General features: G+C 38.5%; 1 protein-coding gene across 1 annotated transcript in view; it reads left to right on the forward strand.

Moving 5' to 3' along the window:
* Nucleotides 1–25,716, forward strand: part of Stat92E (Signal transducer and transcription activator Stat92E) — a 478,242-nt gene that overhangs the window by 404,402 nt on the left and 48,124 nt on the right. The window contains exon 20 of the mRNA XM_090375942.1: nt 11,677–11,734. Coding sequence (XP_090232068.1) covers nt 11,677–11,734 — 58 coding nt within the window. The remainder of the gene's footprint in view (nt 1–11,676; nt 11,735–25,716) is intronic.

Raw genomic sequence — 25,716 nt, forward strand, 5'->3', positions numbered from 1 at the left:
CTGGCAACCCAAAGGTCGCGGGTTCGAATCCCACCTTGGGCTTGGATCAAAGTACTGCAAAAACCTTGGGAGGCGCATTATGGCCACAGAAGCCGATGCGCCAACAACTACCAAAAAAAAAAAAAAAAAAAAAACTATGGTGCAGTCACAAAGGAACTGGATGCAGGGAATAACTTTGATATTATATGCTTGGATCTTAGAAAGGCTTTTGATACTGTTGCACATGGAAGACTGCTGCAGAAATTGGAGCAGTGTGACATTGGAGGCAAATTGCTGCTGTGGATAAAGGGGTGGCTGAGGGGGAGAAGACAGAGAGTGATAATCAATGGACACTGCTTGTCGTGGACTAATGTTATTAGTGGAGTCCCTCAGGGCTCAGTGTTGGGTCCATTATTGTTTTCTGTATTCATAAATGATATTAATGATGGTATATCAAGCTTAATGTCGAAGTTTGCAGACGATACAAAGGTAGGCAGGGTTGTCAAGGACACTACTGAGACTATGCTTCTGCAACAGGATCTGGAAAGGTTGAGCAGATGGGCTAAGAGGTGGCAAATGAAGTTTAACATTGACAAATGTAAAGTACTACACATGGGAAACAGCAACCCCAGAGCAACGTATCAACTCTGTGGTACTACACTGACAGTGGTAGAGAATGAAAGGGACCTGGGGGTGGTTGTGCAGGCAGATATGAAGTTCTCTGAGCAGTGCAGACGGGCTGCAAGAGTAGCTCATGGTGTATTGTCAATGATATATAGGAATTTTTCTAGAAGGGATAAGGAGGTGATTATTCCCTTGTATAAGGCAATGGTCAGGCCACACCTAGAGTACTATATACAGGTCTGGAGGCCTCATTTCAAGAAAGATGTAGAGCTGCTGGAACGAGTACAGAGAAGGGCAACAAGATTAGTGAATGGAACAAAGGGGTGCTCTTACGAAGAAAGGCTTAAGTTTTGCAAATTACAGTGTCTGGAGACTAGGCACCAGCGAGGTGATCTGATAGAGGTGTATAAAGCCTTGAATGGTTTGAGCATGCTCAATGCTGATGGGATTCTTCCTCTCGCTCAGAATAATCACCTGAGAGGGCATAAATTCAAATTGAGACAAGGCAGATGTAGGATAGACGTGCGGAAATTTGCCTTTAGCCAGCGGGTGGTTGGTTGGTGGAACAGACTTCCATCCCTTGTCGTGGAAGTTGATAGCCTAAATAAGTTTAAGGCTCAGCTGGACAGGTATTTTGAACGAACAGAGGGGTGAAGTGGAAGTGGTTTTTTTTTTTTTTTTTTGGCTGATGCTGCATAAGCTTGCTTTCTTGCATCAAATGCCTCTACTAATGCTAATGCTATTCCACCATCAAGACCCGCGACGGAGTAACCTTTTTACAAGTTACCACTCGTATCTTTTTATATTTTAACCTTTTCCTGGCACACTATAACCTTGCTGTTTTTGCGCCACAAAATATCAAAATCAATCAAATCCATTAATGCCGTTTCCCCATTCAGAACTGGAAAACCTTAATTAAACAACCCCCAATGCCAATTTGTCTTTTAGGTGATTTTACTGGCCACCATCCACTGGGGATCCACTACAATTGATGCAAAGGGAAAATTGATTGAAGAATTTTTGAACAATGATGATCTAAATTTACTTAACTTTGGTTCTCCCACCTATATCCACCTACCTACAGGGTCTACTTCTGAAATTACTTATCAGTCTGTTCACCTTCCATCTCTCCAATCATGACATGGTCAGTGTTAACCGATCCCTTTAATAGTGATCATTTTCCTGTTATTTGCATGCTACAAACAGAGGTAACTCCAAATCCTGATCAACGATCCACTTGGAAGTTTAAAAAGGCTAATTGGGATGTCTATTCTCCCCAAATATCTTTAGACAGGCTTTATGTTGAAAAACAGTTGATTGATGATGTAGCCACTTACATCACCAATCAGATTCCAACTGCCGCCCATGCTATTATTCCAAAATCCAAACCATATCACATGCACCGAAATCATTGGTGGAATACGGATTGCTTTCATGCCAAAAGGGAGAAAAACTATGCTTGGAATAATTTATTCAAGTATGCTACCATCAGTAACCTAATTAAGTATAAAAGACTTAAAGCTAAAGAGAGACAAATTATATGGAAAGTGAAACATGATTCGTGAATTGCTTTTGCCTCAACTATCACAAAAGACATCGATACACATATCATCTGGAGAAGAATACAGGCCCTAAATGGCAAAAGGATAGGTGGAACAGGACCAGGGTGTGTCTTCCAGGGACAAAGGTTGATGACGTTGTAGAGCGGATATCATCTTTTAAGGGCATAAATGGTGATATGGTTGTACACGTTGGCACGAATGATATCAAGAGTAGGAGACCGGCAGAATTACTTAACAAGTACAGGTCACTGTTGAAAAAAAAAACATGAATTAGAGTTGAATTTGAAAGTGTCTGCAATTCTGCCCAAACACGATAGGAGGGAGTATATGATGATAGCCTTGTGGATTAATTCAGCCCTGGAAGGATTGTGCAAGGCTCAAGGGGTAGAATTTTTTCAGCCTGGTCTGTACTTGTTAACAGGAGAGACTGCTCTACAGGGATGGGATACACTTAAATAGAAAGGGTGCAAGAATATTTGCTGATGCTATCGAGGCAGTGTTAGGTGGGTCGGAAAACTGCTAGCTTGGGGGGATACAAAGACTAATAGATTAACAGTGCCACTGGCAGAGGTGAAAGTGATTCTTGCACTGCTTCTATTGGAATGAGCAGAAGCCTGAAACACAAGATGCAGGATATTTCAGAGACTGCTGGGAGTTATTGCGGCACAAGTAAACACATGGGTTGTGTTAGGGTAGCAGAGAATAGAAACAGGTGCTTGTATACTTGCGTGTACACCAATGCTAGGAGTTTGGTAATTAAATTTGATGAATTTGAGGTATTGCTCATAGCATCAAAGGCGGATATTGTTGGAATATCAGAGACGTGGTATCACACAGATATAAGGAATGCAGAACTGGAATTTGGGGAGTACAAAGTCTACAGAAAGGATAAACAGGATAGGAAGGGAGGTGGGGTTATGCTATTAGTTAAGAAACACATAAAATCCAAGGAAGTGAAGCCAGTCGACATCACTGGACAGTGCAGTGTCAAGTAAGTTTGGTGTGACATAAGCATTGGGAGATCAAAATTGAGAGTAGGAGTGTGCTATAGGCCTAATGACTCTGATGAGTATAATGAGAAACTGTACATTAGAGAGTCTTATAATGATGGATTTTAATTTCCCAGATATTGACTGGAATTTGTGGGTTGATCACTCACACACTAGCAAGGCTTTTGTGGATTGTGGTAGATGACTTTCATCAACCGGTGAAATACCACCACTTTGCTTATTGGAGGCTTGAAGTGGTGAAACCCATGTTTAGTCCCTAGAGCAAAGTTTCCGGCATCCCCCCCTCTCCCCATACTTCTCCTTCAACTCATGCATGGTACTAAGTACTATAGGTTTTGATACCTTTCGTGTTTGGGGTTCTGATAAAAAAAAAAAAAAAAAAAAAAAAAAATGTGGATGATTGTTTTCTACATCAGCACGTTCGGGAGGCAACTAGAGGGAGTAATACTCTTGATTTGATTATCAATAGTGATTCTTCATGCATTAAGAATCTGCAGATAAAGGAACCACTAGGTGGCAGTGATCACAGTGTGCTGAAGTGGGATTTACTCAAAGTGGTAAGTACCATCAGGGGTAAAGGGAATGGTTATTGCTTTCGTAAAGGCGACTATGATGGTCTGAGACAGTATTTAAATTCTATACAGTGGGACCAACTAAAGATGTTACCAACAGCAAATTCAAAATGGGAAGCATTCAAAGAAATTATCTTGGAAGCTACTAGGCTTTACATACAAACTAAGAAATATTATTCAAGGTTTAGGCCTAAATGGATGTCAGATGAACTAATGAGGCATTATGACAGAGAAGAAAAATGCATGGGATACATATAAATTAACACGTGACACAGAAGCCTATGATAGATACAAGTTGATCTGTAAACAAGTGACAAAGGAGGTTAGGCTGACAAAGGCAGATTACGAGAATTATTTGCCAAGCGATGCAAAGAAAAACAGCAAAGAGTTCTTTACTTATGTAAACTCTAGAAGGAAGGGGATGAATCAGATTGATCCACTTGATATTGATGGATCAACTGTTGATGATCCTGCTCTGGTGGCTAACAAACTAAATGAATATTTTGTATCGACATTCACACACGAGGAGTTATTCAGCGAGAAGAATGCCAGAGGTGTATTCAACTCTGGCAGTAAGCTTGATAATCTTTTAATAACTGAGAGTAAAGTGGAGGAGAAATTGTTGAAGATAAACACAAGAAAGGAATCTGGGATGGATGGGATCTATCCAGTTATATTAAAGGAGGCAGCAGAGGAAGTAAGCAAACCCTTAGCCATAATTATGAGAGCTTCCTTTGACTCATGGGAGGTACCCATAGACTGGAGATGTGCAAATGTGACCCAAATTCACAAAGGAGGATCAAAGGCACAAGTAATTATAGACCTGTGAGTTTAACTTCTGTTCCAGGAAAAGTAATGGAGGCGCTGGTTAAAGAAGCACTGCAGGATCATTTAGACAAGACTTCAGTTATAGCTTTGACGCAGCATGGTTTTGTTAAGGGGAAGTCTTGCCTGACCAATTTGATTGGATACTATGATGCAGTCACAAAAGAACTGGATGCAGGGAATAACTTTGATATTATATACTTGGATCTTAGAAAGGCTTTTGATACTATTGCACATGGAAGACTGCTGCACAAATTGGAGCATTGTGGCATTGGAGGCAAATTGCTGCTATGGATAAAGGAGTGGTTGAGGGGGAGAAGACAGAGAGTGGTAATCAATGGACACTGGTCATCGTGGACTAATGTTATTAGTAGAGTCCCTCAGGGTTCAGTGTTGGGTCCATTATTGTTTTCTGTATTTATAAATGATATTAATGATGGTATATCAAGCTTAATGTCCAGTTTTGCAGACGATACGGAGGTTGGCAGGATTGTCAAGGACACTTCTGACACTGCTGCTGCAACAGGATCTGGAAAGGTCGAGCAGATGGGCTGAGAGGTGGCAAATGAAGTTTAACATTGACAAATGTAAAGTACTACATATGGGAAACAGCAATCCCAGAGCAACGTATCAACTCTGTGGTACTACACTGACAGTGGTAGAGAATGAAAAGGACCTGGAGGTAATTGTGCAGGCAGATATGAAGTTCTCTGAGCAGTACAGACGGGCTGCAAGAGTAGCTCATGGTGTCTTATCAATGATATCCAGGAATTTTTGTAGCAGCGATAAGGAGGTGATTATTCCCTTGTATAAGGCAATGGTCGGGCCACACCTTGTGTACTGTATACAGGTCTGGAGGCCTCATTTCAAGAAGGATGTAGAGCTGCTGGAACGAGTACAGAGAAGGCAACAAGATTAATGAATGGAAGAAAGGCTTAAGTTTTGCAAATTACAGTGTCTGGAGACTAGGCACCAGCGAGGTGATCTGATAGAGGTGTATAAAGCCTTGAATGGTTTGAGCATGCTCAATGCTGATACGGGATTCTGCCTCTTGCTCAGAATAATCACCTGAGAGAATGCATAAATGCAAATTGAGGAAAGACAGATGTAAAATAGAAGTGCAAAAATTTGCTTTTAGCCAGCGGGTAGTTGGTTGGTGGAACAGACTTCCATCCCTTGTTATGGAAGTTGATAGCCTAAATAAATTTAAGGCTCAGCTGGACAGGGATTTCGAACGGAGGGGTGAAGTGGAAATGGGTTTTTTTTTGGCTGATGCTGCGTAAGCTTGCTTTCTTGCATCATATGCCTCTACTAATGCTAATTTGTAAGGCTGTCCCCTCTGATACTTCATTGGAAAGGGAAAGACATGTCTTCTCCTGAGGAAGTTGCTAATGCGTTAGCAGAATCGTTTGCCACAATTTCTTCCTCTGCTTCTTATGAATCCTTCTTTCAGTCCATCAAAGCAAATGCAGAACAATATAAAATCAACTTCTCCATGCACAACTCATTCCCATACAACCAACCTTTTACATTAACAAAACTTGAAGAATTGTTAAATATGATTATCTAATAGTGCAGCAGGCCCAGATGGTATTCATTACATTATGATGAAGCATTTACTTGAGAAGGACTTGTGTAACTTGCCGATTTTATACAATCGGATCTTCACCGAAAATGCCCATCCTTCTTCCTGGTGCCATTCTTTCATTATCGCCATACCAAAACCAGGCAAAGATCCTTACCTGGTTTAAAATTAGAGACCTATATCTCTCACGAGCTGCTTGGGAAAAACTTTCGAAAGGTTGGTACATTCAAGGCTCACTTGGATCCTGTAGTCACAGAATCTCCTGCCAGATCATCAGTATGGCTTTCAGAAAAACAGATCAACCGTAGATGTGCTCGTCAAGGCCGAATCTCATATCTGCAATGCCTTTGTCAGGAAGCAGCATCTAGTCATGGTCAACTTAGACCTTGAAAAGGCATTTGACCCTACCTGGCATCATGGTATCATTATGGATTTTTACCATCTGGGACTTACAGGCCATTTGCCTAAAATAATTCAAAATTTCCTGTTCTTTGCAGGTACAATATAAAAACTTACTCTCTGCGTCTCACATTTAGGAAGGAGTCCCGCAGGGATCGATACTTATTATTGCAAAAAAGTAATGTTCATTACTTTTTTGCAATCCAAGTTAGCAGCATGACAAAAGACAACCCAAAAACTGTTGAAACCTATGTGTGCAGACGACCTTACCATTTCCTGTTAGTCTCAAAGTATCAATACCATCAAACGGCAGCTCCAACTTGCCATAACTAAAATAGAATCATGGACTTTATGGAATGGTTCCGGCTATCAGACAAGAAATGCACTACCACTCACTTTTGCAAGCACCGGGCCCTCCACCCTGATCCTGAATTGCAAATAAACCACACTCCAATACCGCTTGTTACCACTGTTAGATTTCTTGGACTGATATTAGATAGCAAGCTTAATTTCTAAGCTCACATCACTCATTTACTAAATATTTGTCTAAAGCATTTGAACATACTTCGGTCAATCTCGTCCACATCTTGGGGAGCTGATCCATATACTTTACTGCATCTTTACAGAACTTTTAATCTGTTCACACCTAGACTATGGTTGTCCAGTTTATGACTCTGATAGAAGCACTACTTTACAACAGCTGAGGTGCCTCCGTAGCCAGGTGGGCAGGAGCAGCAGTCCATGTCACACGCTTCTTGATTAGACCAGGGTTCGAGCCCGTGCCCACCAAATACGGAGGATGCGGAAAGGTCAGTGAATGACCACCACATATCCCTGGAGCAATATGGCCTTAGTTGCTAATGCTCCTAAAAACCAAAAAAAAACAAACAAAAAATAACAAACAACAGCTGAATTTCATCCAGCACAGTGCTCTGAGGGCTGCGCTTGGAGCTTTCAGGACTTCTCCGATCCAAAGTCTTTACATTAAAGCGCATGATTCCTAATTACATCTTCATAGAAAAACACTACTGCTCCACTATGATGCTAAAATTCACAGTGTTCCATTCATCCCATTTGGGAGTTTCTTTAAAATACAGTGGATTCCAGTTATTTGGGCCACCTGTTAATGGGGCAGCTGTTTATTTGGGACAAATTTTAAAAAAACAGAACAAAAATGGAGAAAATAGTCAGGGTTTACTTTGCTTAATTGGGACAACATTCCGTTTAATCGGGGCAGGAGACCACAGCACCAGAGATTACCCTACAATTGTCTCCGACCAAACCATGTGGTATGGTTTGGTCGGAGTCTTTTTCATCCTCCACTGCCTTCAGTGTGGTACCACACAACTGATAATTTATTCTGAGATTACTGCTGTGAACTTCATATCTCACTGCACAATTACCCCTAGGTCTTTTTTATCCTCTACTGCCTTTAGTGTGGTACTGCACAACTCATAAGTTTATCTGAGATTACTGTTCCCTGTATGAAGTACCTTGCATTTGTCAATATTAAATTTCAGTTGCCATTTCTCAGCCCATCTGCTTAATTTGTGTAGATCTTGTTGCAGTAGCATACCTGACCAAACCACATAGTATTTCTGGAGATCACAACCATAAAACAATTAGCAGTTACCTGTTTATTGGACTTTTCTGTTAGTGTAATCTTTCATAAACAGATAGTAAACTCGATCTTATTGAATTTGCTATAATACCGACAACTGGAATTCTGTGGATTATTATGGTGAATGTGTTTACATGGAATCTTCAATCATATAAAAAAATGAATTTTCAGAATTTTCTCTTCATTCCTATTTTTGAAACTGTGTAACTTGTTACTCTGTTCTCACTTGCGCATACCGTGTCACTTGCAATTTGTGTGTGCTGTGTTCCTTGTTATTGATTGCTTTTCTTTTTACTGTTTTAAATTTTAACCCCCAGCCACAAATGTCAGTGAATAGAAATGTCAACTAGATATGCCATAAAGATAGTATGTACATATTACGGTACATATTAATTATTCCGATTATCACGTATATTTTTCGATTTTCACGTATCATTTAACGGTTTAATTGGTAACGTAATAAAGGGTAAATTTGTGCTCAGTATATCTTTACTTTTATAGCTTGTGGATAATATTCCTCCTAATTTTGCTAATTAGAATCGCTGTTTAATAGAATTAAAATCCAGTTCACAAACGTGATCACAATGACCGGTGCTTACTACACATCGTGTAGTGAATGGTACTTTACTATGGTGACTCCATCGTAACGTGATTTGATTGTACAGCGAACCAATTGTAAAGCGGGGGTTCATTGTATTTTTAAATTTTTTTTATGTGAAACTTCGGATAATTGGGGCAGCTGCTTAATCGGGCCAAAATGCACTAGTCCCAATGTGTTCCAAATAACCGGAATCGACTTTACTAGGTTGGCTTCCTTTTATGAGAGTAAGCCAAATGAGAATTGACCGGCCTCACTAAGGATTAGAGAGCCTGGCCAGAGTTGGGATATCGACTTAAATGATATTTTTCAGCACTCAAGTGCACCTGTTCCTCCTTGGACGTACGTTTCTGCTTGTTACGATATACATCTACACTGATGGATCAAAAACTGCATCTACGGTAGGTGCTGCAGCAGTTTTTTCTTCAGTTACAGTTACAGCCTCACTGCCACTAGCTTGCAGCGTCTTTACCACTGAATTAATGCCATAAAGTTAGCACTTAGTAAGATTATAGAGCTTTCCATCTCATCTGCTATAATTTACACTGGCTCCCTCAGTGCTGTATCTGTTATAAGGAAGGATTTCTCCTCCTCTCACCCTACTTTGAAATACATTCACTCTCAGCTATTCTCTTGCAGTGTGTCCAATTTGTCAGTCAGTTTTTTCTGGATTCTGGCCATTCTGACATTCCGGGAAATGAAAGTGCACACGGGAAAATATCTACATTTTGAATCACATCACCCACTCAGTACGAAAAAAATCCGTCCTTTAAAATCAAATCCATAATGCCATAAAGTTCAGTTCTTCGCAAGACGACTAATCCGCCGAATTAACAATATCTCACAAAGAAAATCACAGCCAGGAAATATCTGTTACAATTAATTCAACACACAATTTCTGTTGCAACGAATAATGTCAATAACCTGCGTAAACATAACACCAAACAGAACACGCATATTATTCTACCCTATAACAGCAGTCTCGCCAGACAGTTCCGCCAAGTGTTCGCAAACACAGATATCTCATTAATATTTTCTTCATACAATAAATTAGGGACTGTGTTTAATACATATAAAGAGACACACAAATATCCAATAAGCGACATCAATAACATAATATATTTAATTAAATGCCAAACCGGTTGTAACGCATGCTACATCGGGAGCACTACCACAAAATACGGTTCCACCAAAACTTCCAATACACGTGCTTATTACCATTACAACAGCTTCAAAACTAATCAAACCAGCACCGAACTTACACAACACGTATATTCTCACAACCACAACCTCCTAGTTGATTCGGCCATTACATAAATTAATACCTAGTTACAAAATCTTCCAACGTGAGGCACTTGTCATAGAATGGTGTCGCCATAATACCAAACTTAACGTCCTAAATACGAAACTACCTACCAACCTCTCTCCCTGGTCTGGAATCTTACACACATAAGATTCCCACATGTCGCAAAATGCATTATGGGAACATAGAAATCCTTTAAATACACGGTTTCCTTCTTTCTTATCACTGCCAACCGATGACGTTTAATACGAAAGTCGCTAATGTGACTATTGGCCTTGCTTATTTCATATTATTTTAAATTTCAAATGACAACCAGGGATGAAGTAGTGCACTTTTACTTCCTTGAGCAAATTTTAACAATTCCGTACTCATTCAATTAACTTATTTCAACTTATTTTAATTTATTTTAAACTTCAAACTTCATTTCCACCCCAACTTCATGTAAATAAGCAGTTCGATCAAAGGTGAGTACCATCTATTAAACTTTACTGCTATTCACACTATTAAGTCAAATAAATCAATTGATTGATATAAATATTTGTGTTATTTTATCATGAAATCACAGATACCTTTTTTGATGACTCTGTATAAGCAGCCACTTTAATAGCTATATTCATATGTTATTTTACTTTTTACTTTCACGGTATACCATTATTGAACATATAGTTTCATTTTAAAGTGACCATGTCATCGATTAAGTCTGTCTGATTATTTGTCATTAATACATACCAGAGGGCAGATTAGTTTACTGCTTTAAAGGCACTATTTTCAATTTTAGTCTTTTCTCACACGACAGGCCTCCGTAGTCGAGTAGTTAGGAGCCTGATTGCAGTAGCACATGCTCTGAGTAGATCAGGGTTCAAGCCCTGACTCCTAAATACAGTTGATCTGCCAACACGCACTGGACCAGCGTGGCAGGTTATGGACCATTTCCCTCAACACGAATCATTGAGGAAGCTTCCATCCTGCAGTGGATCAGGCTGCATTTTACCTTTTTTTTTTTTTTTTACTTTTATCACCCTGATTTGCTGGAATGAAGATTAGAATAACTGAGTTTTAATCTGATGTGCATATATCTCTGGCTCTGCTCTGTTTCCTTATACCAGTTTACTGGAGAATGGTATAAAAGCGGAAAAATTTAAGATAGTTTGGTTTGTTAGTATTTTCATGCATACAAAACTGTTAATTGAAACGTTTAATTATCTAAGATGAAATTGTATTAAAGTGTAACTAAATAATGCTGGATAAGGTTATCAGAAATGTGTATACATGAAATAATTATTTCATTGCATTTGAATATTAATCCATTCAAAGTCCTGATGAGTAATGTTCATGTGAATGAATAAAGCCATATTTTGTATTGGTAAATTAGTAATTGAATATTCATTAAATGGTTCATTGCCAAAATGTAGCATCTAATGTGGCAATGGGATAAATATTGTTAGTGTGCTGGAGCTGGGTTAATATTTTACACTCTGATCAATAAATAAGAATCAAAATTTGACCATTAATGAAAATAAAACAATGACATAAATTGCAATGACAGTAATGTAACAGTATATTTGAAATGTGATTATTCCATTTTTTAACATTTTCAGACAACCCGAATACAAGTAATGGTTATGTAAAGCCGGTATTAGTGACTCATATCCCAGGGTAAGTATTTGATTCTAAGTGCACATGTACTAGTATCAATTTTATTTTATTTTATTTGCCTGTTTACTAGTTGAAATATCTAGAATTAATTAGTACAGTCAAAGCTCTATATCACTGCCCCTAAGGGAATGAGAAAAACTGTCATTACATTGGAAGGACATTATATCAATCGGTTGTGAGATCAGCAAAAAAGCAAGTAAAAGCTTGGACAGTTAATATGCTACTAATACAATATAATACAATCTTATTTATAATATGTACTACAGTATCAAGCAAGATAATTATGATTGTAAATTTTTCATTGATTGTAGAATGCAGTAAGATTACAATTAAATTGTAAATTTCACTATGTAGGCACATACCTAGAAAGACTTAACAAGAGAATTGTTTCGTACTTTAAAATAATCTGTCAAAACACGAGTGCAGTAAGATTACAATTAAATTGTAAATTTCACTACATAGGCACATACCTATCGAGACTTAACAAGAGAATTGTTATTGGTTTGTACTTTAAAATAATCAAAACACGCTGTTTCAATGGTAGAGCATGTTTTAAAAGAGAATGAAGGTGCGCGATAGCAGTTATTTCACTTTCGCAGTTAGGCTGCACTTGTAAAAAAGTCAACGTACATGTTCTAATCCTTGATGAGCATCTTTCACTGAAACTTCTTGTTCAACCACAGTAGGTTCTTCATCCACTTCATTCATGCTATCCTGAAATATTCAATGTATTCCTCCACTTCTGTGTAATCTTGAAGCAGCTTAATTTAAATTATAATATATCTAAATTACCAGTCTTATACCATGTGGAGTTTTAATATATTTTTATTTAGGTGTTACCTAAACTAATATACATTGAGTAAAGTTTCAGGTATCTTGCTGATACCCATCATCAGATATTGCTGCTAACCGAATTCTCCTGCCGGATGCTCAGACCTAAATGGGCTTTGAAGCTTAAGTTTTCCTGTAAGTTTAGGTGATGATGCACATGCTCAAATATTTCTTCCCCTATTATCAGACTGTTCTTCTTAATTAATAGAGGAGGAAGCATGCGAAACTTTGCACGTTGCATCATTCAAGGTGGTAAATCCATCATTTCTTGTCTGAAGCAGTTGGCAATCATTTTATCAACTTCATCCCATGCTGAAACACATAAATACATTGGCTGCATGGTGTTGATTTTGCATTGAATTTTGCTTTCAAGACATAACACAATTTTGTTTAATAGCATTCTTCAGTAGTTTTTCTTAAAACACTAGTTTACACCTTGATAGAGTGGCTGAAGAACTGACATCATATTTGGTGGTAGGTACTCAACAGTGATTGCACGTAGATCGTTTACTTAACAATGAGGGGTGCAAGTTATCCACAGACAGCAAAATTTTTCTATTATTCTCACTCGTCCTGCGACCTAAGTCTCTGATACATTCTTCGTAGATTTGTGATGTCATCCACGCCTTTGGTCTCCTCGATGTGGGCACCTGTACGTGATGAGGGAACCTCCCAGTGATGCTGCTGGTTTTCCAGATTAGCATCACTGGGATCTAACGCCCATACCTTGGTTCCAGGGTTACATCATTGGAATCCGGCGTGTGCAGCCGCGTCATGACCCGTGGATTTCGGAAAGGGGGATCCTGGTGGTTGAGGGGCCCAGCCTTAATACACCACTTTGGCCCCTGCTTCGACAAGACGGGAGGTCCCGGACCGGCCCGACTGGGATCAATCAGCGGGTGGTTTTTTACTGTTAGGGTCAACTGTGTTCCAACAAGTCTCCCTCCCTTTATCCTGGGACGGGATAAAGACTTATTGGTAACGTGGGTATGGTGCTCCTAAGCGAACTCGGCGTCCCATTCGTGTACGCAGTACCTGCTAGTTCACGAGTGGGCGTCCCCTCGTTGGGCTCCGTGGTGGGTGAGGTACTTAGGCATCAGACACTTTCTCTTTTCTCTTATGAGTAATTTAAATCTTTCAAACCCCTCTGGGGTCTCTACGAGGTCCCTACCTGAAATTGATGAAGATAATGTATCATCCAAAAAGAAACACCGAACAGAAGCTGCACCACCTCCTGTACCTCGATTCCTTATCATACATTCTACCGGTGAAAAGGAAATAGGTAAAATGTTGCCCTTCATTCAGAAGGGTCTTGAAGGTCGGCAGGGTCCCCGAAGTCGGTAAAATGACTTAGATTGGGTGACCTTTTAGTAGAAACTTCCTCAGTGCGACATTCAGAATTGCTTCTCCAAGCAACATTTCTTGGGGGCATTCCAATTAAGACATCACCACACAGGACATTGAACACATCGCGTGGCATAATTGCTGAGTGGGATCTCTTTGAAACATCTGAAGAGGAGATATGCACCGAACTGAGAGATCAAGGAGTAACAGCCGTTAAGAGGATATTTATGCATAAGGAGGGAAAACTAGTCCCAACTAGGGTTCTTATCCTTACATTTAACACACCTAAACCGCCTACTTCCATCAAGGCTGGTTATCTGAACTGTCCTGTAAGGCTGTACATTCCAAACCCGTTGCAATGCTTCAGATGCCAAAAATATGGCCACTCTCAGATGTCATGTCTTGGATCACCTGCTTGTGCCCGCTGTGGAGCAAAAGAACGACACAAAGGAATGTTCTGCCTCGAAACCAGCATGCTTGAATTGTGGCGGTGAACACCCTGCATGTTCAAGAGCATGCCAAAGATGGAAAGACGAAAAACAAATTCAAAAAATCAAAACGGAACAGAACATCCCATATGTGGAAGCAAAGAAACAGGTTACACCAGTAAACAGTGGAAAATCTTATGCACAAGCAGATTTAAGGAAGGTTTCAATTTCAACGCAAACTGATATTTCAATATTGTCATGTGATTCTTTTGCACCCCAAGCTAGATACTTGTTGACACAAGCACAGCAAGATAAAGCAGTCGCTACTCCCATTTCAATACCACCCAAGGAAGTAGCACCTAAAGGAAAATCACCTCCAACTAAAACCCCGCCTGCTATTAGTGAGGTACAGGAGGAAATGGAGGTAAATGAAGAAGCTGAAAGTGTGGAAGAATCTATTCTGGATCTTCATCCGGAGGAAGAAATGGATATTGAGTGCCCTCAATTTCCCAAAGACAGAATAAAACCCAAAGCGGGCCAATCAAAACCCGCATCACTTCGGAAGCCAGTCAACGGTTCCACTAATTCCAAGTAATAATGGCTAAATTACTGCAATCGAATTGTTGTGGATTCCGATGAAATATGGAGGATGTCAAAATGCTAATGCGCAAATACGAACCTATTTGCTTTTGCTTGCAGGAAACTTACCTAAAGGCAAAAGATGACCCCATCTTGCGAAATTTTACTGTTGTTTGTAAAGACAGAAACGGGGATGGCCCGACCCATGGAGGAGTCGCAATCTTTGTGAGCAACCATACCCCTTTCTCACAAGTTCAAATGAACACTAATTTAAAAGCAGTAGCCATTTGTTTAGCAATAGGGTCTTTACTTACAATATGTTCTATATATTTGCCTCCTGGGACACACATTTCCCAGGTAGATCTCGACAATCTTATTACGCAATTGCCCTCTCCTTTTTTACTTCTTGGAGACTTTAATGGACATAGTACCCTGTGGAGTAGTGTAGAAACCAATGAACGAGGTCGTATTGTTGAACGTTTTCTCGACAATTACGGCCTTTCATTACTAAATATGGGAATAAACACCTATTTCCATATGCCTACCTGTACTTTCTCTGCCATCGATCTTTCCATCTGCTCGTCTTCTCTGCTACCTTTGCTTTCCTGGGAAGTGGAACAGAATCCTTATGGAAGCGATCATTTCCCCGTAATATCTACCTTAGTGGATGGACAACCTTGTCATCCATTTAGAACTCCATTGGAAGTATGATTAAGCAGACCTGGACTTAATTTTCACGGCTCACTGAATTTGATCCTGTACAAATTCAACAGGAGTCAATTGATGAAGCAGTGAAGTACATCACAGATTGTATTATCCATGCAGCGGAAATAGCAGTTCCAAAAACATCCTCCCGATTTCCACATTATCCAAAACCATGGTGGAAGCAAGGAAGTCACAAAATCGGGCATGGGGAAAATTTCAATGTCACCCCACCACCGAACATCTTATAGACTTTAAACGTACCCGTGCCAAAGCATGATTTATACGCCGACAGAGCCAAAAGGAATGCTGGGTCAAGTTTACATCCTCAATTAACCAGATGACCAGTGCTAAAGTCGTCTGGGATAAAATTAGGAAAATGAAGGGCAAATATACATCACTTCCCTCATCAATGTTAGAACACAATGGGCGTAGATTAGCCGAGCCAATTGATATTGCCAACGCTCTAGGAGAGTTTTTCTCCAGCATATCCACTGAGACTTTGTATACTGCAGAGTTCCTATTATTAAAGAAGAAAATGGAGACGCAAAAACTCAACTTTTCTTCAAGCAAAGTCCAGCCTTATAACCTGCCTTTGAGTAGAGTGGAATTAACCATTGCACTTGATACCTCAAAGGTCAGCGCTGCAGGACCAGGTGATATTCAGTATGAGATGATCAAACACCTTTCATCTCACTCTCTAGGGTTGTTGTTATATCTGTACAACTGAATTTATCTGGAGGATCAGTTTCCTAATTCTTGGCATAGGGCAATCATTCTTCCATTCCCAAAGCCAGGAAAGGACCCTAAAATTCCTAACAACTATCAGCTTATTGCTCTGACCAGTTGCTTATGTAAACTTTTGGAAAAAATGGTGAATGCCCGCCTTATACCTTGAGGCAAATGACCATTTGAACAAGATTCAGTGTGGCTTCCAAAGAAATCGGTCCACTTTGGACCATTTAATCCAACTGGAAACAGCGATTCGCGATGCGTTTGTAAAGCATGAGCACTTGGTATCAGTTTTCTTTGACGTGGAGAAAGCTTATGACACAACCTGGAGGTATGGGGTTTTAAAAGATCTCCATTTATTTGTCCTTAGAGGTCACCTTCCTATTTTTTTTTTTTTTTTAAGAATTTTTTATCAAAACGACTCTTCCAGGTTCGTGTTAGATCCAGTGTGTCCCGCCTTTTTTGTCAAGAGGAAGGAGTCCCCCAAGGCTCTGTCCTCAGTGTTACGCTGTTTGCAGTCAAAATTAATTCCATTACAAAACAGCTTCCTCCTTCAGTAAATAGTGCTTTGTATGTAGATAATTTTAGTATTTTTTGTCACTCCTGCAACAAGTAATCAACCATCTTATTTCCTGGACATTAGCCAATGGGTTTTGTTTTTCTGCTCAAAAGACTGTTTGTGTGCATTTCTGCCGCAAACGGAATCTACATCCTGATCTGGAACTCAAAGTTGGACAGAATCCAGTTCCTGTGGTAGCAGAAACAAAATTTTTTGAACTCATCTTTGATCAAAAGCTAACGTTCCTCCACCATATCCATCAGCTGAGAGCAAAATGTACGAAATGTTTGAACATGCTCAGTGCTATCTCCTCCAACTATTGGGGGGGCAGACAGAAGCACATTATTACATCTGTATCGAGCACTTGTCCGCTCTAAACTTGATTATGGTTCCCAAGCCTATTCTTCAGCTAGAACTTCTGCACTCCGATCGCTCAATCCAATACACCATAGAGCCATACAGATTGCCACAGGGGCATTTCGTACTTCGCCTGTACAAAGTTTATACGTTGAAGCCAATGAACCACCACTGATGTTTCGACGTCAGCAATTGTCGTTACAATATGCCATAAAAATAAAATCCCTCCCTGACCATCCTACGTGGATATCTGTTTATATGCCACAATGGGAAAATCTATATAATACACATAAAACTGCCAGTCGACCCTTTGGTATCAGAATTCAAGAGCTGGTTCGTGATATTAACTTTACATTGGATAATATATCCATGTCAGCCAAGCAATCAGTTCCTCCCTGGAATATGCAATTTCCGATTTGTGATTTAAGTCTTAGGAGCTGGCTGAAAGTTCACACATTTTCATGTATATATCTGCAACTCTTTGCAGCGCACTGCGCCGAATACCCAGAATTCTTGCCGGTATATACAGATGGATCGAAATCCGAAGAATTTGCTGGATCTGCTTGTATTTTTCCAACCAAAACAATCTGCAATCGTATTCCGTATGAATGCAGCATATACGCTGCAGAACTGCATGCAATAGAACTAGCCTTGGATCATATAAAATCCCACCACTACCAAAGGTGCATATTATATACTGATTCCCTAAGTGTATTACAGGCCTTATTCAAGGCGAGAAGCACTCACCCAGTATCGTGCCAGGTGCAGCAAACATTACACTCCCTCTTAAAGTTAAACTTCGATATTCACTTTTGCTGGATCCCTAGCCATGTTGGTATTAGAGGCAATGATTTGGCTGATGCAGCAGCCAAATCAGCAACGTCACAAAGTAGTATCCGCTTGTCTGTCCCCTATACAGACTGCAAGCAACTAATTCACAAAAATTTATGTGTACGTTGGCAAGAAGCTTGGAATGGGTGCCCTACCAACAAGCTGAATGAAATTAAGCCTGTAATAATGCATTGGCATTCTAGTCAGTGTAGGGTTCGCCGGGAGGAAGTAGTTCTTGCCCGTCTACGCATAGGGAATTCTCACCTGACGCATTCATATTTGCTGAGGGCTGATGATAATCCTGTGTATAGATATTGTAGCGTATTTTTAACTATTCATCATATTTTAGTAGAATGTACTTTTTTTAATAATGAACGCCATTTATGTTTTACCCATTTGTCTGAGCCTTATACACTCGGGCAGATTTTATCGGATGATGACAATGTGTCAGATGTACTCAAGTTTTTACAACTAATTAATCTATATAGTTTTATTTAGATCTGTTCAATATTTAATACATTATAACTGTGTTTATGGCATATGTTATTTTATCGTATAATTTTACATATTTCTTATATATTTATATCTTATACCTCTAGACTTGGCGCACTATAGCCTTAGATGCTGATGTGCCATAAAAATCCTAATGACCAACCAACCACGCCTTTGTTTTTCTCAATATGTAGTCGGTAATGTCTTGAAACCTTTAAGGCATTGAGGCTTCTGGGCTTTCCCAATAATTAAAGAACCCAATTTCATCTGCATTGAAGATGTCATTATGTTTGTATGTCGACAAAACATTTTTTAAACGATTTTCCTTCCATTCCTTTGCCCAAAATTCCAAAAGTCCACAGCTGCACTTTTGCCACATACTTTTTTAAAAGATAGGCCAAGATGAGTCTTAAATTTTTGGAACCATCCGGCTGAACTTTTAAATTATTTGATGCACGAACAATTAAGCCTTTGCTTTTAAAAGATTACCATCTACAGGAACGTTTTTTGCACACATCATCATTAGCCATTCCAAACATATCTTTTCAAGATCCCGATACTTCGCTTTTCATGCTAGAGTCCTACCAAGTGCAGCAGATTTCTCTAAACTTTCATTGTTTTTCCGATCTTTCAGAATAGTGAACAGAGTACTCTTAGGAATGCTGAATTGTTTGGCAATATCAGTCTTAGAATGCACACCATTATCTACAGCTTTCAAAATCCTAATTTTATCTGTGATTGGCAAAACTATCCACTTTCTTGGAGCCATAAGCATACACTATGTAATGAAATGAACTTTCTAGTCTATGTTCATTTCATTACCTCACTGCAAGAAAGAGTGGGAAATCTTAACAAATGATTTCTCATGGTCAGGCTTCAAGCTTGTCAGTTCATTCAATATATTTGTCATCTTTAAATGTGAATATCACAATAAAACAGTAAAAATTTAGATTAAGAGGTAGGAATTTATGGTCGTTAGAGAGAAATCCTTTTTATTTTCAAGGTCATTACACTAAATGCAAAATAGCATTAGGTTAATGAGAAATTGGTCAGGACCACCCACATAGGATGTTAAAACATGTTGGGATGTTAAAAAGAGGGTTGCTATAAAGAGCTTTGACTATATTACTTTTACATGCTCATAAATATTTGATGAATGCTTTGAATAATTTCCAAATCATTTTGAGTTAAAAAAAAAAGAACTATTGGTAATATGTTTTTTGTTTTGACTATATTTTTTTGATAAAATATTGATCAGAATAATTGCTGGATCATATCCTTACGTAGTATTATGATCCCCCACCCCTGGGCAGGGATGTGAAAGCACCTTGGAAGTCAAAATTCTGGATTTGAACATTGCCTAGACTTACTCTTTAATGAAAGAGGCAGTCACTTGATCAAAAGAATTGATGGATCAATACCTGCTTTAATAATCCAGAAATTAGTTTTTATCAACCCTCTTGGGGGAGGGTGGGGAAAAAACATTTTGAGACCCTTCATTTTTTTTGTACTCTCACTGCCTGGCTTGCGAAATTTTAGATGACATCAGCTGCCCCAGGCGTAGTTGTGAAAGTACAGTTGATCCCTGCTTTAAGATATTAATCCGTTCCAGCGACACCATCGCATCGTGAAAATATCATAATGTGAACCCAATAACACATTGTTTTTTGGTAATTCGTCCCAAGATCCACAAGTTGAAATTTTCATTATATAACTAAGCTATTTATCTCTAAAAGGTAATTTGTTCCAACAGTCGGAAGTTGAAATTTTTGCTATACAACTAAGCTGTCTACTCTCTAATTTTTATAATGGAAATTGTATTAGTTTTATATAGAGTATTGATTACCATATTTTCAAATAAGCACAACACAAAAAATCACTTCAACTAAAGGATGAAAAAACAAAACACACGGCCGGTATGTTTACAAATGCTGCTGTTGGCTGAGAGGAAGTGCCACTTGGTCTGGTTGGAAACAATTGTAAGCCCAAGTAAAGTGAAATAAGTAGGCGCCAGATCATTATCATATGTTCCGTTATAAGAATCATTTTTGAATGCCTTTGTGATATTTTTATGGAGGTCACTACCGTAAAACAACAGAAACAATTTTCACGTTTCCAGTTTATTGAGATTTTCTGTTAGTGCAATCTATTATAAACAGGTAGTAAACTAGGTCGTATTGCATTTGCGATAATACCGATAGCTGGAATGCTGTAAGTTTTACCTTATTATGGTGAAATGTGTTTCCACCTTCCATGAAATTTTCAGTCATATAAAAAACTTAAATAAATTTTCAGAATCCTCTCTTCATTCCTATTTTTTAAGCTTTGTAAACTTGTAACTCCATATCTCATTTGCACATATCATGTTGGTTGCCATTTGTGCATGCTGTGTTCTTTGCTTTTGATTGCTTACCTTTTTTTACTGTTTTAAATCTTACAACCCCCAAAAAAAATGTCATGAACAGAAATATCAATTAGTTAGTATGTACATGTTACAGTATTAATTAAGCTATGCATGTAAGCATAAATTTATTATTATCTTGCTAACGTGTGGAAAATATTCTTCCGATTTTCGCATATCATTTAATTTTGTTAATTAATAAGGTAGTAAAGTGTAAATTTGTGCTTGCTATCCTTACTTTTATAGCCTGTGGACAATATTCCTCCTATTTTCGCTTATTAGAATCGCTGTTTAATAGAGTTAAAATAATTCAATTCACAAATGTGATCGCAGTGACCAGCACTTACTACAAATCATATACAGTAAACCCCCGCTATTCGCGGGGGTTGCGTTCCTGAGAAATGCCGCGAATACTGAGTTATGGCTCCCATAGTAATAAAGGGGTTCCGTTCCAACGTATGAAATATATAAGAAAAATTAGTCTAAAATTTTGTCTATGTATGTATTATATGTACCTTCATAATATGACTATGTACATAGTGAGATGCAAGCATATGGCATCGAAATGAAAATAAGAAACGATTTAATATTAAATGTACTATTTATTATAAATTTCAAACAAATCTTTCAAACCAGCGTCTTTGCTAGCTAAAAAACTTATCCCGCCAGTGCTATCACCAGTTTCGCTAAAGTGTTGATAAAGGAGTTTTGCCTTTTCACGAATAATGAGTGAACTTAACGGAATTTTATTTTGAGTTCGATCTTCTATCCACAGATTTAAAACTTTCCATTTTTTTAAATTTAACATCAGGAGTTAGAGAGCAAATTTTTGAAGCAATTAGCGCGTTTTCACGGACACTACGGCGGATTTTTTCTTCCGATTTCTTGATTGATCGTACCGTTGACTCATTGATTTTATAATGTTTTGCCCTGAGGAGACACTTTCACCATTAGAAATTTTATCTAATAACTCAATTTTATTCGCTAATGTCATCAGCTTCTTTGATCTTTTCACATTTCCCTTGTTATTCGTAGCCATATTTTTGTACGGGTTAAAAAGAACTTGTCCACAATCAAGTCACTTTCTTCCGTTAACACACTCGAAAAAGTCTGTTTTACACTGAAACGGTAGATTTATCGTTTCTGTAAGCATATCAATTTATAAATTTATTCAATTTATAAGCATATAAATTAATTAAAAGCAAATGACGAAACCTTCCATGACAAGCGCATAACATATACTGAACAAGGATTAGCGAGAAACATCCACACTCGCAATTTTGTCACCCCTCTCCCCCCACCCACTGAGCGCTGTTTTGACTGGGAAAGATAATTTTAGCCACGCCCATGCTTTTTTATTGCAGAAAATGTTCACGGCGCCTTAAAATTCACATTTTTTAAGGTTTCATTTTATATTAAATCAGCGACCGCGAAACCGCGAATACAGATACCGCGAATAGCGGGGGTTTACTGTAGTGAATGGTATTTTATTATGGAGAGTCCATCCTAAAGTGATTTGACCGTACAGTAAACCAATCATATAGCAGGGGTCTACTGTAATATGCAACATAATTTCTTCTCTACCCTGTGTCTCAGTTTGTCAGACAAACTGAGACACAGGGTAGAGAAGAAAACTGCATAGGATGCATATAAATTATCAGGTGATACAGAAGCCTATGGTAGATATAAACTAATCTGCAATCAGTCACAAAGGCATAGGAAGAAAAATGCATAGAGCATATATATTGGTGCCTCCGTAGCCAGGTGGGCAGGAGTGGCAGTGCGTAGCACACACCTCTTGATTAGACCGGGGTTCGAGCCCATGACCACCAAATACAGAGGATGCGGAAGTTCAGGGAATGAACACTGCATATCCCCAGAGCAATATGGCCTTAGTTGCTAATGCTCCTAAAAACCAAATAACAACAGAGCATATATAAATTATCAGGTGATACAGAAGCCTCTGGTAGATATAAACTAATCTGCAATCAAATCACAAAGGAGGTTAGGCAAGCCAAGCCAGATTATGAAAAAGCTTTGACAAAGGATGCAAAGAAAACAAAGAAGCCTTCTTCATTTATGTAAACAATAATAGAAAGTGGATGAATCACATTAGTCATCTTAATATCGATGGTTTGCATCGACATTCACACATGAGAAATTCTTTAGGCAAGTTAATGCCAGAAGTTTATCGAACTGCAACGGGTACTAACTGATTTTATAATAACCAAGAGGAAAGTGGAAGAGAAATGTTCACAAATTGTCAAAGTTAAACATAAAAACAGGCACCTGGAGTGGATGGGATCTATCCAATTTAAGGGAAGTAGCAAAGGAGGTAAGCAAACCATTATCCATAATTATGATAGCACCTTTGGATTAAGTAGAAGTCCCTGTGGACTGGAGATGTGCAAATGTGTCCCCAATTCACAAAGGGGAATCAAAGAGTGACACAAGTAATTACAAACCTGTTAGCCTAACTTCTGTTCTGGGTAAAATAATGGAGTCTGGTTAAAGATGTAATGGAGGCCCATCTAGACAGAGATACACTCGTACTGCAGCCAGAACATGAATTTTTAAAGGGACAATCTTGTCTGAAAAATCTCATTGGATATTATGATGCTGTAACAAAGGAATAGGATGCAAAAAATATTTTTGATATCATATACAGCAAACCCCCGCTATTCGCGGGGGGTTACGTTCCTGAGAAATGCCGCGAATACTGAGTTATGGCTCCCATAGTAATAAAGGGGTTACGTTCCAAAGTATGAAATATATAAGAAAAACTAGTCTAAAATTTTGTCTATGTATGTATTATATGTACCTTCATAATATGACTATGTACATAGTGAAATGCAAGCATATGGCATTGAAATGAAAATACGAAACAATTTAATATTAAATGTAATATTTATTAGAAATTTCAAACCAGCACCTTTGCTAGCTAAAAAACTTATCCCGCCAGTGCTGTCAAGTTTCGTTAAAGTGCTGATAAAGGAGTTTTGCCTTTTCACGAATGATGAGTGAACTTAACGGAATTTTATTTTGAGTTCGGTCTTATATTCACAAATTTAAAGCTTTTTCCATTTTTTCTAATATAACATCATGAGTTACAGAGCAAATTTTTGAAGCAATTAGCGTGTTTTCACGGACACTACGGCGGAGTTTTTCTTCCGATTTTTTGATTGATCGTACCCTTCACTCATTCATTTTATAATGTTTTGCCACTAAGGAGACATTTTCACCATTAGAAATTTTATCTAATAACTCAGTTTTATTCGCTAATGTCATCACCTTCTTTGATCTTTTCACATTTCTCTTGTTATTTGTATCCATATTTTTTTACGGGTTAGAAAGAACTTGTCCACAATAAAGTCACTTTCTTCCATTAACACACTCGAAAAAGTCTGTTTTACACTGCAAAACGGTAGATTTATCACTTTTGTAAGCATATCAATTTATAAATTGATATGCTTACAAAATATGTAATATCATAATATCAATTTATAAATTGATAAATTTATTCAATTTATAAGCATACAAATTAAAAGCAAATGACGAAACCTTCCATGACAAGCGCATAACACATACTGAACAAGGATTAGCGAGAAACATCCACTCTCGCGATTTTGTCACCCCTCTCCCCCCCCACACCCACTGAGCGCTGTTTTGACCGAGGAAGATAATTTTTAGCTACGCCCATGTTTTTTTATGGCGGAAAATGTTCACGGCGCTTTAAAATTCACATTTTTTTAGGTTTCATTTTATATTAAATCAGCGACCGCGAATACAGATACCACGAATAGCGAGGGTTTACTGTACTTGTAAAAATTTGCAATTTTTAGCTCTTTATGGACTAACGTTATTATGGAGTTCCATAGGGTTCAGTTCTGGGCTCATTTTTGTTTTCTGTATTTATTGATGATTTTGATGAAGGTATGTCAGGCTTAATGTCTAAGTTTGCAGATGATACAAAGGTTGGCTTGGTGGTTAATGACAGTAATGAAATTATGCTGCTGCAACAAGGTCTAGAAAATTAGGCAAATGGCTGAGAAATGGCAATTGAAGTTTACCATTGACAAATGCAAGGTACTGCACATATGGGGAGCAGTAATCCCAGATTAGCGTAACCCCAGATTTAGCATATTAGGAGTAGTGAAAAATGAAAAAGACCTAGGGGTAATTTGGCAGTCAGCTATGAAATTTTCTGGGTAGTGTAGATAGGCTGCCTGGAGAGTTCATGGGGTTTTGTCAATGTTATACAGGAATTTTTCTAGCAGAGATAGGGAGATGATTATTTCATTGTATGGAGCAATGGTTGAGCCACATCTTTGAGTGCTTCCTGAAATGAGGCCACCATACAGGTATGGTGGCCTCATTTCAGGAAGGACGTAGAGCTGCTGGAATGGTACAGGTAAGGGCAACAAGACTAGTGAGAGGAACAGTGTGGTGTTTTACCAAGAAAAACTTCAGTTCTGCAAATTGCAGCATCTGGAGACCAGGTACCTGTGAGGTGAACTGATTGAAGTCTATGAGGCTTTGAAGGGCTTGAGCAAACTCAATGCTGATGAGATTCTTCCTGTTGCTCAGACAATGCACATGTATAAATTGAAATTGAGGAAGGATGGTTGTAGAATAGATGTGTGGAAGTTTGCCTTCAGCCAATAACTGAATTATTGCTGGAACAAGCTTCCTTCCATTGTTGTGGAAGTGGATAGTTCAAATAAAT

The sequence above is a fragment of the Mastigoproctus giganteus genome, chromosome 1 (genome assembly GCF_048544385.1).
Source record: "Mastigoproctus giganteus isolate SK-2022 chromosome 1, ASM4854438v1, whole genome shotgun sequence".
Lineage (NCBI taxonomy): Eukaryota > Metazoa > Arthropoda > Arachnida > Uropygi > Thelyphonidae > Mastigoproctus > Mastigoproctus giganteus.